Below are 16,789 nucleotides of genomic sequence, written 5' to 3' on the forward strand. Positions count from 1 at the left end.
AGGCTACAGGTGTGCACTACCATGCCTGGCTAACTTTTCTATTTTTGTAGAGATGGAGTTTTACTATGTTGCCCAGATTGGTCTCGAACTCCTGGACTCAAGCGATCCTCTTGCCTCGGCCTCCCAAAGTGCTGTGATTACGGGTGTGAGCTGCCACGCCCGGCCTCATAACAACTTTCAATTTTTTATAGTGAAAAATCAAATGGTAACTAGGTAAAGCTCTCACAGAAATACCACAGAAAGGCAAGAGAACGATGGAAGTACTATCTCCACAAGCTATCCATCTCTGTCCTCATTTTTAAAACTACTTTTATTATTTTTTTTTAATTTATTTATTTTTTTTGAGACGGAGTCTCGCTGTGTCGCCCAGGCTGGAGTGCGGTGGCGCGATCTTGGCTCACTGCAAGCTCCGCCTCCCGGGTTCACGCCATTCTCCCACCTCAGCCTCCAAGTAGCTGGGACTACAGGCACCCGCCACCTCGCCCGGCTAGTTTTTTGTATTTTTAGTAGAGACGGGTTTCACCATGTTAGCCAGGATGGTCTCGATCTCCTGACCTCGTGATCCGCCCGTCTCGGCCTCCCAAAGTGCTGGGATTACAGGCTTGAGCCACCGCGCCCGGCTAAAACTACTTTTAATACTAAAATATTTATGAACAAAATAAAATGATGTCTGGGATTTGCTTCAGAATAATCCAGTCGAGGGCAAGAGGGGAGAGTGGGTGGTAAAGATGAAACCAGACTGGTCATGTGTTGAAAACTGCTGAAGCTGGATAATGGATACACGGGAGTTCATCATATTATTATCTCTACTTCTATATATATTTGAAAATTCCCATGATAAAAAGTAGGGAGAAAAACTACTAAATTATTGTTTATCTGGGGCAATGGGGAAAGCCATTAGGGCTTTTTAACCTCTCTTCTGCTACCCCCATAGTCCCAAATTTGTCCCATGGAAATAAAGGGGAACAAAGAGAGAAATATCCATTTATTTATTTATAGAACTCTGAATAAAACACATCATTATCTCTCCTATTTATATAAACATACACACACAAATACTGCTTAAGGCTCAAAAACCACCTACATGCATGGCTTTCAATGAATTTGTCATGTTCCACTGGCCCCACAATTCTTGCAAATCGCCTCATTGTTTCATAAAGGTCCTGGACCTCCTTGGGATACCGCCGTTCCATTACTACAGAGAAAATAAAACATAAATGTGTCATAGGAAATGTAACGATCCCTAAGTTTTCAGCATTTTTTTTTTAACAATTAGTAAAATAGAAGAACATTATTCATAACCTCACATGACTAACTTATCCATGACAGGAAGCAAACAGGAAAGCCAAGAATGCAAAACACTAATCGTAATGACAGCACCATAGCAACTATCCCACAGGGATATTATCACTGGAGTTCGTCTCCACCACTGAGCATTACTAATCTCCCACATCTACTGATTTTTTTTTTTTTTGAGATGGAGTCTCACTCTGTCTCCCAGGCTGGAGTGCAGTGGTGTGATCTCAGCGCACTGCAACCTTGGTCTCCTGGGTTCAAGCAATTCTCCTACCTCAACCTCCCTAAGTAGCTGGGATTACAGACACCTGCCACCATGCCCAGCTAATTTTTGAATTTTTAGTAGAGACGGGGTTTCACCACGTTGGCCAGGCTGGTCTTGAACTCTTGACCTCAAGTGATCCGCCCACCGCGGCCTCCCAAAGCACTGGGATTACATGCGTGAGCCACCGCGCCCAGCCACCTGTCTTTTTTTTTTTTTGACATGGAGTCTTGCTCTGTGGCCCAGGCTGGAGTGCAATGGTGCGATCTCAGCTCACTGCAACCTCCGCCTCCCAGGTTCAAGCAATTTTCCTGTCTCAGCCTCCCAAGTAGCTGGGATTACAGGCACGCTGCCATGCTCGGCTAATTTTTTGTATTTTAGTAGAGACAGGGTTTCACTATCTTGGCCAGGCTGGTTTTGAACTCCTGAACTCAGGCAATCTTGGCCTGCCTTGGCTTCCCAAAGTGCTAGGATTACAGGCGTAAGCCACCATGCCTAGCCACCTCACTATCTTTTAAACTACACAGGGACAGGAACTGCTGGCAGTAATGGACAAGACAATTAAAGGCAGATCTTACATTCTTAGGAAGAATTATGGCCAAAATGTATGGTATTAACTCCCACAGGAAAACAAGGAAGCTACAGACAAAATAATCCATCCAGAAGATTTCCCATTAGCTGAGAAAAGGTGTGATTTCTTGCATGTACCACCTACACATCCTCAAGCAAGATATGTATTTTTTTCATCCTTCATACGGGTCATTTTGCCTTTCTCTAAACTAAATTAACTACTACAACTTAATTTACTGGTAATGAAGTTATATTTGACAACTGTCATGCAAATATCATGCAGAGACACCAGAGCAGCAACTCTGGGGATCACTACTGACCAAATATCTAATCCAAAGACGTATCTGCAAAGAAGACGGGAGAGTAAAACTGACTAACAATAACTGGTAGATTGGAGCAGTCAGGAACTCTCAAACTGCTACTTGGGTCATTTCAATCAGTAATTAGGTTAGTTCTATCTACTCTTGGACAAAAGATACAGGCTTTCATTTATGACAGCTATTATTTTTTCCTAGCTTGCTTTTTTATTTTTTATTTTTATTTTTTTGAGACAGAGTCCCGCTGTGTCACCCAGGCTGGAGCGCAGTGGCACAATCTCAGCTCACTGCAACCTCCGCCTCCCAGGCTCAAGCGATTCTCCTGCCTCAGCCTCCCGAGTAGCTGGGACTACAGGCATGCATCACCACGCCTGGCTGATTTTCTTATTTTTTAGTAGAGACGGGGCTTTATCATGTTGACCAGGATGGTCTCGATCTCCTGACATCGTGATCCGCCTGCCTCAGCCTCTCAAAGGGCTGGGATTATAGGCGTGAGCCACTGCACCCGGCCTTTTTATTTTTTATTTTTGAGATAGGGTCTCGCTCTGTTTCCCAGGCTGGAGTGCGGTGGCACAATCACTCACTGTAGCCTCAACATCCCGGGCTCAAGAGATTCTCTCACCTTAGCCTCCCAAATACCTGGGACTACAGGCACATGCCCCCATGCTTGGCTTTTTTATACAGAGATGGGGGTCTCCCTATGTTGCCCAGGCTGGTCTTTAACTCCTAGGGTCAATCATTCCTCCTGCCTCAGCCTCCCAAAGTGCTGGGGGCCACTACGCCCAGCCTACGACTGCTATTTAAACTAAGTCCTCTTTTTAGGTGAATCTCTTCTCTTGCAGGAGACATTCTTACCCAAAAATCCTAGAAGCTGATTTAAGAAGCAGCCATAGCTCATTAAAAAAAAAAAAAAAAAAAAAAAAAAAACAACCAACAACAACAAAAAACAAAGCAGAAGAATATGGAGTAAAAATTTTAAATTTGAAGAAAAAAAACCTCTGCCTACCATATTAAGGTCAATTGTACATTCAGTATAATGGCAGCTGAAAACCTCTGAAACCACAATGCACACGCTACTTCTACACTCTCAGAAGCAACAAAACTTCCCCTCAGCCCTCTGTTTGAAAAAATATAGATAACAGAATAATGAAGCCAAACTGACCTCTATCAGTTGAAAGAAGAATTTATTTAAGAGTCAATGTCTACAAGGAGTAAAGATCAAAAATTAACTGGACTATTATGGAAAACCCAGGAATTCAGATAGAGAACCTACTACTGTGGCTACTAGAACACGATCAATTAATCTGATCCTGAATTATTTTTGCAGATCCACAGGTCTTGATAAGGATGGGGTTCACTAGGGAATCTCATATACTGCTAGAAGAAACAGAAATTAATACAACCATCTTTTGGAAAGCAACTTGGCAGCAGGCATCAATAATTTTTAGTGGTCATAATTTTAGATGTATTAATCCCACTTCTAAAAATCTACCTTTAAAAAAATCCTAAATAATGACAAAGCTTTATTCACAAGTTCATCATAGCATTATTTATGTAATGATTAAAAGAACTCAAAACAAGCTAAATACCTAAAGAGAGAAGCATATAATTATATCTCTTACATGTATATATACAACATAACTATTAAAAGTACATATTATGTAATCTATGAAAACTGATATCCTCAAAACACTACAGTAATTTGAAAAATATGTAACATAAAGTGAAAAAGGAAATAAGGCCGGCATGGTGGCTCACACCCATAATCGCAGCACTCTAGGAGGCCGAGGTGGGCAGATTGCTTGAGTCCAAGGAGCTCAAGACCAGCCTGGACAACATGGCGAAACCCTGTCTCTACTAAAAATACAAAAAATTAGCTGGGCATGGTGGCATATGCCTATAATCCCAGCTACTTGGGAGGCTGAGGTGGGAGAATCCACCTGAGCCTGGGAGGTGGAGACTGCAGTGAGCTGAGCCACGCACTCCAGCCTGGGCAACTGGAGTGAGACCCTGTCTCAAAAAATAAATAAATAATAAAGGACCTAAAATGTAACATACTTATGATCATGGCTATATTTTAAGAAAATAATATAGATTTTCTGTTGCCCAGGCTGGAGTGCAGTGACATGATTATAGCTCACTGCAGCCTTGAACTCCCGGGCTCAAGTGATCCAATGCCTCAGCCTCCCAAGTAGCTGGGATTATAGGCGCAAGCCACCATGCCTGGCTAGATATTCATTTAGACTAAAAAGACACTTAACCTTGTTGACTGAACCCTATAATGCTATGGATTATTAAAGAAATACCCCTACAAGAATCTATCAACTAGGATATGTTTTACAATAACCATTAGGTTATTGTACAAACCTAACCATTAGGTTATTCTTTACAAAAAAAGAATATTATGACACACAACTATTACAAATATTTTAATACAAACATTGTGATTATTATTATGATATCATCCTTCTTATTTGTGGAAGACTCTATGTTGTGGAAGAAGAAAAATACAGGGACTTTTTCTGCTCTGCTTAGGTATCTCTGATATTTAAAATAGCAAAGACCAGACACCACAGCTCGAGCCTGTAATAAGGAGGCTGAGGTGGGAGGATCACTTGCACCTAGGACTTCAAGGCTGCAGCAAGATACCATCATGCCACTGCACTACATCCTGGGCAATAGTGCAAGACCCTGTCTCTTAAAAAACAAAAAACCACAGTAAGGTCAAAGGTGGCATTTATTTTAAAAATCACTGTATGTATTTTTATCACCATCATATAATATTAAACATAATTTATTTTGTCTGCCTACAACCATCCAAAATAAAGATCACTTTCTGTTATTTATCTAAAATATTTTTACAACCTTAAGGTTATGTTATGCTTAACACATAGTTGCAAAACATGACTCTATCCAGAAAATGATTCATTAATATTCACACTGTAATTACTATACAAATTTTTAAAAAAGAATTTTAATACAAGTTTTGTTGACTACGAATACATTTATTTGTTTATTTATTTATTTATTTTTGAGACCAAGTCTCACTCTGTCGCCCAGGCTTGAGTGCAGTGGCATGATCTCGGCTCACTGCAACCTTCACCTCCTGGGTTCAAGTGATTCTCCTGCCTCAGCCTCCCAAGTAGCTGGGATTACAGGTGTGTGCCACCACGCCTGGCTAATTTTTTTTTGTATTTTTAGTAGAGATGGGGTTTCACCTTGTTAGCCAGGATGGTCTTGATCTCCTGACCTTGTGATCCGCCCACCTCAGCCTCCCAAAGTGCTGGGATTACAGGCAAGAGCCACCCCACATGGTCCCAAATTAATACTTTTGAACTCTCACTATGGATCAGAATTTCCCGAAGACTTTAAAAACGCAGATGCTGTCCGGGCATGGTGGCTCACGCCTGTAATCCCAGCACTTTGGGAGGCCGAGGTAGGTGGATCACAAGGTCAGGAGATCAAGACCATCCTGGCTAACATGGTGAAACCCTGTCTCTACTAAAAACACAAAAAAATTAGCCAGGCGTAGTGACGGGCGCCTATAGTCCCAGCGATTCGGGAGGCTGAGGCAGGAGAATGGCATGAACCCAGGAAGCGGAGGTTGTAGTGAACTGAGATCGTGCCACTGCACTCCAGCCTGGGTGACAAAGTGAGACTCCGTCTCAAAAAAAAAAAAAACAACGCAGATGCTGTGCCTCCAACCCCAGAGATTCTTTCTTAATTAGTCTGGAGTGATAGCCAGGCTAATATGCAACTTGGATTAAGAACTACAATACATGATTTATTTAAAATTACTCATAATATTGGAAAAAAATTGTAAAATAAAGAAAACTGCTAATACTTACATTGAAACTTTCTAAGGTTGATTAATCCATGGTCTCTTATAATTCTAGAATGAAAAGCCACAATAATTTGTGCATTAGAATTATTTTCACATTTACTAATGCTTTCTATAGATAGCTGTCATCAGACCTCTTAAACATGCTGAGGTGGAATACAGAGGTCCAAAGAAGTCACTCTCACAAACTTCTGCAGGTCAGTGAATCACTAACACAATTTTAGACTCTCAGGCATCACAGGTTTTTCCTCTTCTTGTGTATAGTAGACTCTCCATGACTATTTGCTGAACGAATGAATGAATCAATAACCACTCACAAATGCTGAAAAACATGTGTCTGTCACTTAAAATGAAACCGAAAGGAATCTCTGTTCATGTCATAAAATTAATCTATTCAGCTTGTGGGAATAATTGAGAACAGCCATTTTAGAGAAATCTGCTAACTGTAAAAGGGCATCATGATCACATATTCAACATTTACAACTGTGCATTCACACAACACTTTGACGGTACTAGAAATAAATATTGTGCATGTTTAATGAAAGGGCATCATAAAACCAAAGATTTGATAGCAACATCAACAACTGAGATCTACAATACTCTCTAGCTCGAATTGTGTGTTTTAAGCAAAAGAGAATTTAAACCAGGCAAAGTTATGTGTCTTGAATCTGATTTATACCAGAGGTATTCGTAACTAGCAATGAAGTTTCTCATAGGAGCAACTGGATATGCTTCTTCAGCATTTCATGGAAGCTAACTCCAGACATGCAGAGGGTAAGTTTTACTTTAGATCAGGGGTCCCCAATCCCTGGGCCATGGGTCAGTTAGGAACCAGGCTGCACAGCAGGTGAGCAGCTTTACTGCCTGAGCTCTGCCTCCTGTCAGATGAGCGGCAGCATTAGATTCTCACAGGAGCACAATCCCTATTGTGAACTGCTCATGTGAAGGATCTAGGTTGTGTGCTCCTTATGAGAATCTAACCAATGCCTGATGATCTGAGGTGGAACAGTTTCATCCCAAAACCATTCCAGCCCCCAGCCATCCATGGAAAAACTGTCTTCCATGAAACTGCTCCCTGATGCCAAAAAGGTTGAGGACTGCTGCTTTAGATCACGTCTTAGTTCCTCCAGAGTGAATCTCAAGTCCCTCTTTCTTTTCTTTTACTTTTTCTTTTAGAGATGGGGTCTTCCTCTGTTGTCCAGACTGGCCTTGAACTCCTATGCTCAAGTTATCCTCTCACCTCAGCCTCCCAAGTAGCTAGGCCTAGAGGTTCATGCTACCATACCTGGCTTCTCTTCTTTTCACTGCTGAGATACCACTGTGTCTACAGTTAGTTAACACCACAGTTAAATACATGCCTACACATATATACACACACTTGCACACTTATACCCTCTGCATACTCTTCTCTGAAACCAACAGGGGTCTGAGATCCATAATTTCTAAGTCTGAATGTATACTTGTTGATATGTTGCAAAGAGAGGAATAACCAGTATACCTGAAACTTGTTCGGAATTCCTTTGAAATCCTTTTAGATGAACGACTTCTCATAAAAAAATGAACAGTTAGAAAGAGACCATTAACAAAGCACAGCAAGTCTGGGTGCAGTGGCTCATGCCTATAATCCTAGCACTTTGGGAGGCTAAGGTGGGCGGATCACCTGAGGCCAGGAGTTTGAGACCAGCCTGGCCAACATGGCGAAACCGTGCCTCTACTAAAAACAAAAAAATTAGCCGGGCATGATGGCACGTGCCTGTAGTCCCAGCTACTTGGGAGGCTGAGGCATGATAATTGCTTGAACTCAGGAGGCGGATGCTGCAGTGAGCCAAGATCACATCATTGTACTCCAGCCTGGGTGACAGAGCAAGACTGTCTCAAAAATAATAATAATAAAATAAAAAATAAAAATCAAATATAAAAGCCTAACAGGCCGAGTGCAGTGGCTCACACCTGTAATTCCAGCACTCTGGGAGGCCAAGGTGGTAGGATGCCTTGAGCCTAGGAGTTCGGGACCAGCCCAGGCAACACTGTGAGACCCTATTTCAAAAAAAGGTTTTTTTTTTTTGAGACAGAGTCTCACCCTGTCGCCCAGGCTGGAGTGCAGTGGTACAATCTTGGCTCACTGCAACCTCTGCCTCCCGGGTTCAAGCAATTCTCCTGCCTCAGCCTCCCAAGTAGCTGGGACTACAGGTGTGTGCCACCACCCCCAGCTAAGTTTTGTATTTGTAGTAGAGATGGGGTTTCACCATGTTGGCCAGGCTGGTCTTGAACTCCTGACCTCAGGTGATCCACCAGCCTCGGCCTCCCAAAGTGCTAGGATTACAGGCATGAGCCACCGCACCCGGACTAAAAAAAGAAAAAGGTTTTAAAATTAGCCAAGTGTGGTGGTGTGCACCCGTAGTCCTAACTACTTGGGAGGCTAAGGCGGGAGGACTGTTTGAGCCCAGGAGTTGGAGACTGCAGTGAGCCATGATAGTGCCACTGCACTCCAGCCTGGGTGACAGAGTTAAGTGTGAAGACTCTGTCTCTTATTTAACAAAAAAAAAAAAAAAAAAAAAAAAAGGAACACGGTGGTTCATGCCTGTAATCCCAGCACTTTGGGAGGCAGAGGGGGATGAATCACTTAAGGTGGGGAGTTCGAGACCAGCCTGGCCAACATGGCAAAACCCCGTCTCTATTAAAAATGCAAAAATTAGCCAGGTGTGGTGGTGCACACCTATAGTCCCAGCCACTTGGGAGGCTGAGGCAGGAGAATCACATGAACCCAGGAGGCAGAGCTTGCAATGCGCTGAGATCACGCCACTGCATTCCAGCCTGGGTGACAGAACAAGACTCCATCTCAAAAAAAAAAAGAAAAAGCAAAGAATGATTCACAAATATTAAAAAAAAAAAAAGTGTAACAATAATGTCTTCATGCCTTTATCTTCTTCTTTTACTTCAAAAAGCTTAAAACAGTGTACCCGTATTATTCATTGTCCATCATAACGTCAATATAGGATAACGACAGAGGATATAAAAATAACACAGGAATTATTAGCCTCATTTGAGAGATGGAAAAATTGAGGTCTAAGGAGGGTAAGAGTCTTCTCCAAGGTCAAAAGATAAGCCACAAGTGGAGCATTCTCTCATGGACTATATGTGGTCAATCACTCAAAGCTGGGGCCAGGCACAGTGGCTCATGCCTGCAGTCCTAACACTTTGGGAGCCGAGGAGGGAGGATCACTTAAGTCCAGGAGTTTGAGACCAGCCTGGCCAACATAGCGAAACCCCGTATCTACAAAAAACACAAAAAATTAGCCAGTGCACTGCTGTAGTCCCACATGCTCAGGAGGCTGAGGTGGGAGAATCGATTGAGCCTGGGAGGTTGAGGCTGCAGTGAGCCATGATTATGCCGCTGCTCTCCAGCCTGGGCAATAGAGTGAGACCTTATCTCTCTCTCTCACACACACACGCACACAAAACAATAATCCAAAGCTGAAAGGAGGCCAGGATGGTTTATTATACTTACTTTTTTCGTCTTTGTCTCTCCTTTAACCTGGAATGATAGATATCTACCACAGCCATCTTCAGAGCTACAAATAAATTCATACATATACTATATATACACATCACATATATATATATAATATAAATAAATAAAACCAAGACAAAAGTAAACCTTTTACCCAAACTTTGAACTTCATATTGCTAATTACTCCACACTCACTAGTCTAGAAAACATAAAAATATTCCAGCATAATGAATTTCTCTATCAGTAAATAAGGTTATTTTTCCCCTATTTATATATCTTATGGCATTACTCAGATTATGATTTCTGCTTTCTGCAGTCATAAAAATGAGTAAGATCAGGTCCTCTGCCAGGACGTGAACGGAGCTGGAGGCCATTATCCTTAGTAAACTAACACAGGAACAGAAAACCAAATACCACATGTTCTTACTTTTAAGCAGGAACTAAATGATGAGAACACACGGACACGTAGAGGGGAATAACACACACTGGGGCCTATCAGAGGGTGGAGGGTGGGAGGAGGGAGAGGATCAGGGAAAACAACTAATGGGTACTAGGCTTAATACCTGGATGATGCAATAATCTGTATAACAAACCCTATGACACAAGTTTACCTATGTAATATACCTGCATATGTACCCCTGAATTTAAAATAAAAGTTAAAAAAAATTCTGCTTTCTATTAAATACCTTTTTTGGACATTGTTATGTATCTATTACTATACATAGTGAATATCTGATCTTTAGTAATACATGGGCTAGAAATTGCATCAATTAGAGTACTCATAAGAATGAATATTGGGCTGCGCGTGGCGGTTCACACCTGTAATCCCAGCACTTTGGGAGGCTGAGACGGGCAGATCACCTGAGGTCAGGAGTTTAAGACCAGCCTGGCCAACATGGTAAAACACTGTATCTACAAAAATACAAAAATTAGCCAGGCATGATGGCAGGTACCTGTAATCCCAGCTACTCGTCAGGCTGAGGTGGGAGAATCAATCCTCAAAGCCAGGAGGTGAGGTTGCAGTAAGCCGAGATCATGCCACTGTACTCCAGCCTGGGGCAACACAGCGAGACTCCGTCTCAAAAAGAGAGAATGTTGGTTGGGCGCAGTGGCTCACACCTATAATCCATCCACCGTGGTGGGTGGATCACTTGAGGTCAGGAGTTCAAGATCAGCCCGGCCAATATGGTGAAAGCCTGTCTTTACTAAAGATACAAATATTGGCTAGACACGGTGGCAAGTGCCTGTAGTCCCGGCTACTCGGAAGGCTGAGGCAGGAGAATCACTTGAACCCGGGAAGCAGAGGTTGCAGTGAGCTGAGATGGCGCCACTACATTCCAGCCTGGGTGTTGCAGCGAGGCTCCATCTCAGAAAAAAAAAAAAAAAAGAATATCGATCGTGGTCTTAACTGCACAGGAGTAAGAGAATGTCAAGGCAAGACTAATGTGAATAAAGGTACAGTTGTAGACATGTGGGAATTTTCAGTTGGGAAGCAGCAACTGTTTAGAGTGTAGAGTTTCGCATTCTGTAGTGAAAAGTTCCATCAAGTACCGTAAGCAGTATAAAAGCCCTGCTTGGTTTCCCGGGACCCAGTCCTTTCCTGGCTTTAGTCTTATGTTAAAGACACAGGGAATAAGGAGGAAAGAGGCTGTAAATAGTAAAAGTTTTAATGAGTACAATAGTTCTGGTTCTTTCTTTCCCTAGCCACTCTTTCCATCTTCAGAGCTCCGAAGGTTCTGTTCTAATTTCTTAATTTCTTTTTACCCCTCACCTTAGTCCTATAAACTCCTCTCCTTCTATGGGTCCAAGTACCATCAAAATGTATAATATCCATTTTAAGCTCCAGTTCCTACTGGTATCATTCACATGGCCTTCAGTTGCAAACTTATATTCTACCCCTTTCCTATCCTATAAAACTCCTATATTGGATAACTGCATCACAGTAAAGATAGCTGTCCAAGACAGAACTCAATCTGGATTCTTCCTCCTTCCCCTCCATAGTCAATGAGTCTTAGCCACACTGCACTTAACACTTACATCTGTCAGATTCATCCCTTCATCCCTAACCCTATTCCCTAACTCAGGCATCTTGTCTCTCCTGTCATCTTTATGCTATCTTGTAGGAGAGGCATCATTACTTACTGACTCCATTCTTGCGTTACTCTAACTTATCCCTTCCAAATGGTACTTGAGAAATATTTTAAAGCACAATGTAATGGTGTAATTCCCTAGCTTATAATTCTTCAGTGGCTTCCCATCCACATACAGTTCAAACTCTTGCATGTTACACAAGACTATTTACTGTCTTGATTATGCCTACCTTTCCAATCATTTTTTTTTTTTTTTGAGACGGAGTCTCACTCTGTTGCCCAGGCTGGAGTGCAAGGGTGCTCGGCTCACTGCAACCTCTGCCTCCCAGGTTCAAGGGGTTCTCCTGCCTCAGCCTCCCGAGTAGCTGGGATTACAGGTGTGCACCAACACGCCTGGCTAATTTTTGTATTTTTAGTAGAGACAAGGTTTCGCCATGTTGGCCAGGCTGGTCTTGAACTCTTGACCTCAAGTAATTTACCCACTTCAGCCTCCCGAAGTGCTGGAATTACAAGGGTGAGCTACTGCATGCACCTGGCCCCATTCTTGTTTCCTATCACTTCCAAGTAGGAAAAACACTGAAATTGTCTAAATGTTTTTTAGACAATTTCTCTGTGTTAATGCTATATTCTAAATCTGCCTTAATTGAAAATGAAATGTGTATTTTAAAAAACATCATAAGCGGCTGGGCACAGTGGCTCATGCCTATAATCCCAGCACTTTGGGAGGCTGAGGCAGGTGGGTCATGAGGTCAGGAGATCGAGACCATCCTGGCTAACAAGATGAAACCCCATCTCTACTACAAATACAAAAAATTAGCCAGGCGTGGTGGCGGGCACCTGTAGTCCAGCTACTCAGGAGGCTGAGGCAGGAGAATGGCCTGAACCCAGTAGACGGAGCTTGCAGTGGGCCGAGATCACGCCACTGCACTCCAGCCTGGGCGACAGAGTGAGACTCCGTCTCAAAAAAAAAACAAAAAACAAACAAAAAAAACCCTTCAGAAGCAAAAAACTCCCACAGGTTTTTTGTTGTTGTTGTTGTTTTGTTTTTTTTTTGTTTTTTTTTAAATAACCAGAAGACCTCTAGGGTAGAAATGAATGCCAGATAGTAACAACGCTAGACGAAAATATGAGTAATGCAAAACTTAGCACTATGCTACATTAAACCTTTCTTCTCACGGACTCTGAAAGCACCTTGAGATTTAATGATTGCAATAGAATCTGAAATTTTCTTAATAACTTATCAATTAAGCTTTGTGTATGTTGAGAGTTTGGTGTTTTTTGTTTTAATTACTGAATGTATTTGTGGAAGAGGCTCTATAGCACAATATAACCTGCCATGTGTCCTCTGAAAAACTAAAATATGTTACACAAATGTTAGGTAATATAATTTATATTTTTTATAGTCCAATCTTTAAGCATCTGATCTGTCAACTTGGTGTTTTGAACCAACTCGGGGAGCTGACACTTTCACAGGCTTCACAATCTTTTGTGTAACTGCTGCCTTAGCAGCAGCCATTGTGGTCTTTTTAGATGCTAGCTTAGCCTTTTTTGCTTCCTTAGCAGCCCTGCTAGCTTGTTTTCATTGAGCCTTTTTAACTTCATGTTTCTCATTCCTCTTGGCCACTATATTAGCAAGAGATGCACCAGTAATGGCCCTCTGGAATTTGCTCAGCAGGTTCTTTTCTTTTGAATTTCTTCCAAGTGTCCCTTTTTTATGCTTTCTTCTGTAGAGGACCAATTTATCTGCTGAGGATTCCTTAGAAACGAATGCCCTTGGCCAGGTACAGTGGCTCACACCCGTAATCCCAGCACTTTGGGAGGCCAAGGCAGGTGGATCATGAGGTCAGAAGTTCAAGACCAGCCTGGCCAAGATGGTGAAACCTCATCTCTACTAAAAATACAAAAATTAGCCGGGCGTGGTGGCGGGCGCCTATAATCCCAGCTACTCAGGAGGCTCAGGAGGCTGAGGCAGAGAATTGCTTGAACCCTTACATTTCGCACCAAGGAACTGGAAAACCTTCCCGTCAGTCCTGGCATAGCGCCTCTTGTGTCTGGGGTAGATCTTGTACCTGCTGAAACTGCATAGCTCAACTTTCAGGGCAGAAGCTCCAGGGGCTCAATGCTAGGTAATATAATTTCTAATAACATACCAGCCTTTGTAACAAATAATTTGGCTACGTATTAGAATCAGTTCTTTCAGCTGGGCGCGGTGGCTCACGCCTGTAATCCCAGCACTTTGGGAGGCCGAGGCAGGTGGATCACCTGAGGTCAGGAGTTCAAGACCAGCCTGGCCAACATGGCGAAACCCTGTCTCTACTAAAAAATACAAAAAATTAGCTGGGTGTGGTAGTGGGTGCCTGTAATCCCAGCTACTCAAGAGGCTGAGGCAGGAGAATCGCTTGAACCCAGGAGACGGAGGCTGCAGTGAGCCAAGATCACACCACTGCACTCCAGCCTGGGCAACAAGAGTAAAACTCTGTCTCAAAAAAAAAGAATCAGTTCTTTCAAGGTAGTAAGCTTCAATCCAAAATAGAGCCTAGAGCCTCTGGAATGCTGATTAACTCTGAAGAGTAATACAATTTCATTCCTCATCCAAAGAATGTGAGATCCAAGTTCCAGTTTAGCCCATGGGGGCAATGAGTCAACACATTATTTACATGTTCTACTACAGTTAAGTTTTAAACTGTATGTTCAAATAAAATCTTATTTGGAACAGATAAGTCAGATCTGCTCTAGCCGAACCCCTTCTGCCTGTTTTAGCTCCAGCTGCCTTTCTCAGAAGTAGTCCCTGAAGGTGCCTCCATGGAACAACTGGAAGCCACACTTCTGCTGGAAGTAGATGTTAGGGTAGAAAAAAAGTGGGGCCAGGCCGGGCGCGGTGGCTCAAGCCTGTAATCCCAGCACTTTGGGAGGCCGAGACGGGCGGATCACGAGGTCAGGAGATCAAGACCATCCGGGCTAACACGGTGAAACCCCGTCTCTACTAAAAATACAAAAAACTAGCCGGGCGAGGTGGCGGGCGCCTGTAGTCCCAGCTACTCCGGAGGCTGAGGCAGGAGAATGGCGTAAACCCGGGAGGCGGAGCTTGCAGTGAGCTGAGATCCGGCCACAGCACTCCAGCCTGGGTGACAGAGCGAGACTCCGTCTCAAAAAAAAAAAAAAAAAAAAAAGAAAAAAAGTGGGGCCAATCAAATAAAAGAACAGAACACAATGGCTCATTAGAATCAACAATTTCTTTTATTACATGAAAGCAAACAAAAATTGAGCAATGTACAATCCTGAGATGCACTGTTAATGACCCTGATAAGGTAACAGAAATAAATTCTGATACCACATACTGACTCATTACCGTGCATCTCACTGCTACCTGCCCTTAAGATACTCTCTTTTTTTGTTTCTCTCTCTCTCTCTACATGTTCTCATCTGAAGGATATTCTTAGACTGGAAAGTTCAATACCAAAATCTTACATGCTGGGTTATGAGCAGATGTCCTATATATATGTATGTAACTTCAATCACTGGGAGATGTCCAGGAGTTCTTTATCCAGGCCATTCTCCCTTGGGTCTGACATAAAAATAACCTAAGTCCTATCTGGATAATCTGAAGAGGTGAGGAAATGCAGTATTTTTAAAAGTTTAAGGATAAAAAAGAAAAATTAACTACCATGGATTCATTTTGTTCATTTCTAACAAGTTCAAATATTTAAACAACACTGGTTTATTTTTCCTTATCCTGCCCACAAACTAAAAATAATTCAATACTGTCAGGTCCAAGATTTAAGGCAATAGTTTTCAAATTCTTTTTTTTAGGTAGCAGAACTCTTTCTACAAATGAAATATTTCTTGATTTATATGGTTGTTACATATAAAAGTCCAGCTATCATAGAATGCCTATACCTGTCGTTGTTTTATAACACAGTTGCTGTGGAATGATGGGCTTTAGAATGCTATGCTGGTGGAGATGTACTTTACAAGCCTATGGGTAGAAGTGGTGGGTAGAAACAAGGATAGGAAGTGCCTCTGACATACAGTATAACCAAATACAGGTTTTATAGTGGACTTTATCTCTTAAGAGAAAGGAAGGATTAGGAAGTCAACAGTTCAAGGCAGAAAGGGAAACAAATACAATAATGATAGCTAAAACACACTGAGTACTTACCATATTTCAGGACCTTTTTTTTCTTGAGATGGAGTCTTGCTCTGTCTCCCAGGCTGGAGTGCAGTGGCATGATCTCGGCTCACTGCAACCTCCACCTCCCAAATTCAAGGCATTCTCCTGCCTCAATCTCCCAAGTAACTGGGATTACAAGTGCATGCCACCATACCCAGATAATTTTTGTATTTTTAGTAGAGACAGGGTTTCGCCATGTTGGCCAGGCTGGTCTGCAACTCCTGACCTCAAGTGATCCAACGCCTTGGCCTCCCAAAGTGCTGGGAATACAGGTGTGAGCCACCATACCTGGCCATATTTCAGGATCTTTATAAGCCTTATCTCATTTATCTACCCAGTAAGATGAATTTAATAGGAAAGAAAACGTCTTAGAGAGCCCATAAAATTACCGCTAACTGGCCAGGCGCGGTGGTTCAAGCCTGTAATCCCAGCACTTTGGGAGGCCGAGATGGGCAGATCACGAGGTCAGGAGATCGAGACCATCCTGGCTAACACAGTGAAACCCCGTCTCTACTAAAAAATACCAAAAACTAGCCGGGCGTGGTGGCGGGCGCCTGTAGTCCCAGCTACTCGGGAGGCTGAGGCAGGAGAATGGCGTAAACCCGGGAGGCGGAACTTGCAGTGAGCTGAGATCCGGCCACTGCACTCCAGCCTGGGCGACAGAGCAAGACTCCGTCTCAAAAAAAAAAACAAAAACAAAATTACCGCTAATTTTAACAAAACATTTTTGT

At 42.6% G+C, this 16,789-nt stretch overlaps 1 protein-coding gene across 4 annotated transcripts in view; it reads right to left on the reverse strand.

Annotated features, from left to right (window-relative positions):
• TADA2A (transcriptional adaptor 2A) overlaps positions 1 to 16,789 on the reverse strand; it is a 73,382-nt gene that overhangs the window by 11,414 nt on the left and 45,179 nt on the right. For 3 of the 4 annotated variants that reach the window (XM_031657034.1, XM_031657036.1, XM_031657037.1), the window contains 3 exons: positions 9,795 to 9,858; positions 6,294 to 6,337; positions 1,085 to 1,195 (listed from right to left, as the gene is read on the reverse strand). In XM_031657034.1, coding sequence (XP_031512894.1) covers positions 1,085 to 1,195; positions 6,294 to 6,337; positions 9,795 to 9,858 — 219 coding nt within the window. The remainder of the gene's footprint in view (positions 1 to 1,084; positions 1,196 to 6,293; positions 6,338 to 9,794; positions 9,859 to 16,789) is intronic. The other variant, XM_031657035.1, reaches the window with a different exon arrangement.

The sequence above is a fragment of the Papio anubis genome, chromosome 17, assembly GCF_008728515.1.
Source record: "Papio anubis isolate 15944 chromosome 17, Panubis1.0, whole genome shotgun sequence".
NCBI classification, from domain to species: Eukaryota; Metazoa; Chordata; class Mammalia; order Primates; family Cercopithecidae; genus Papio; species Papio anubis.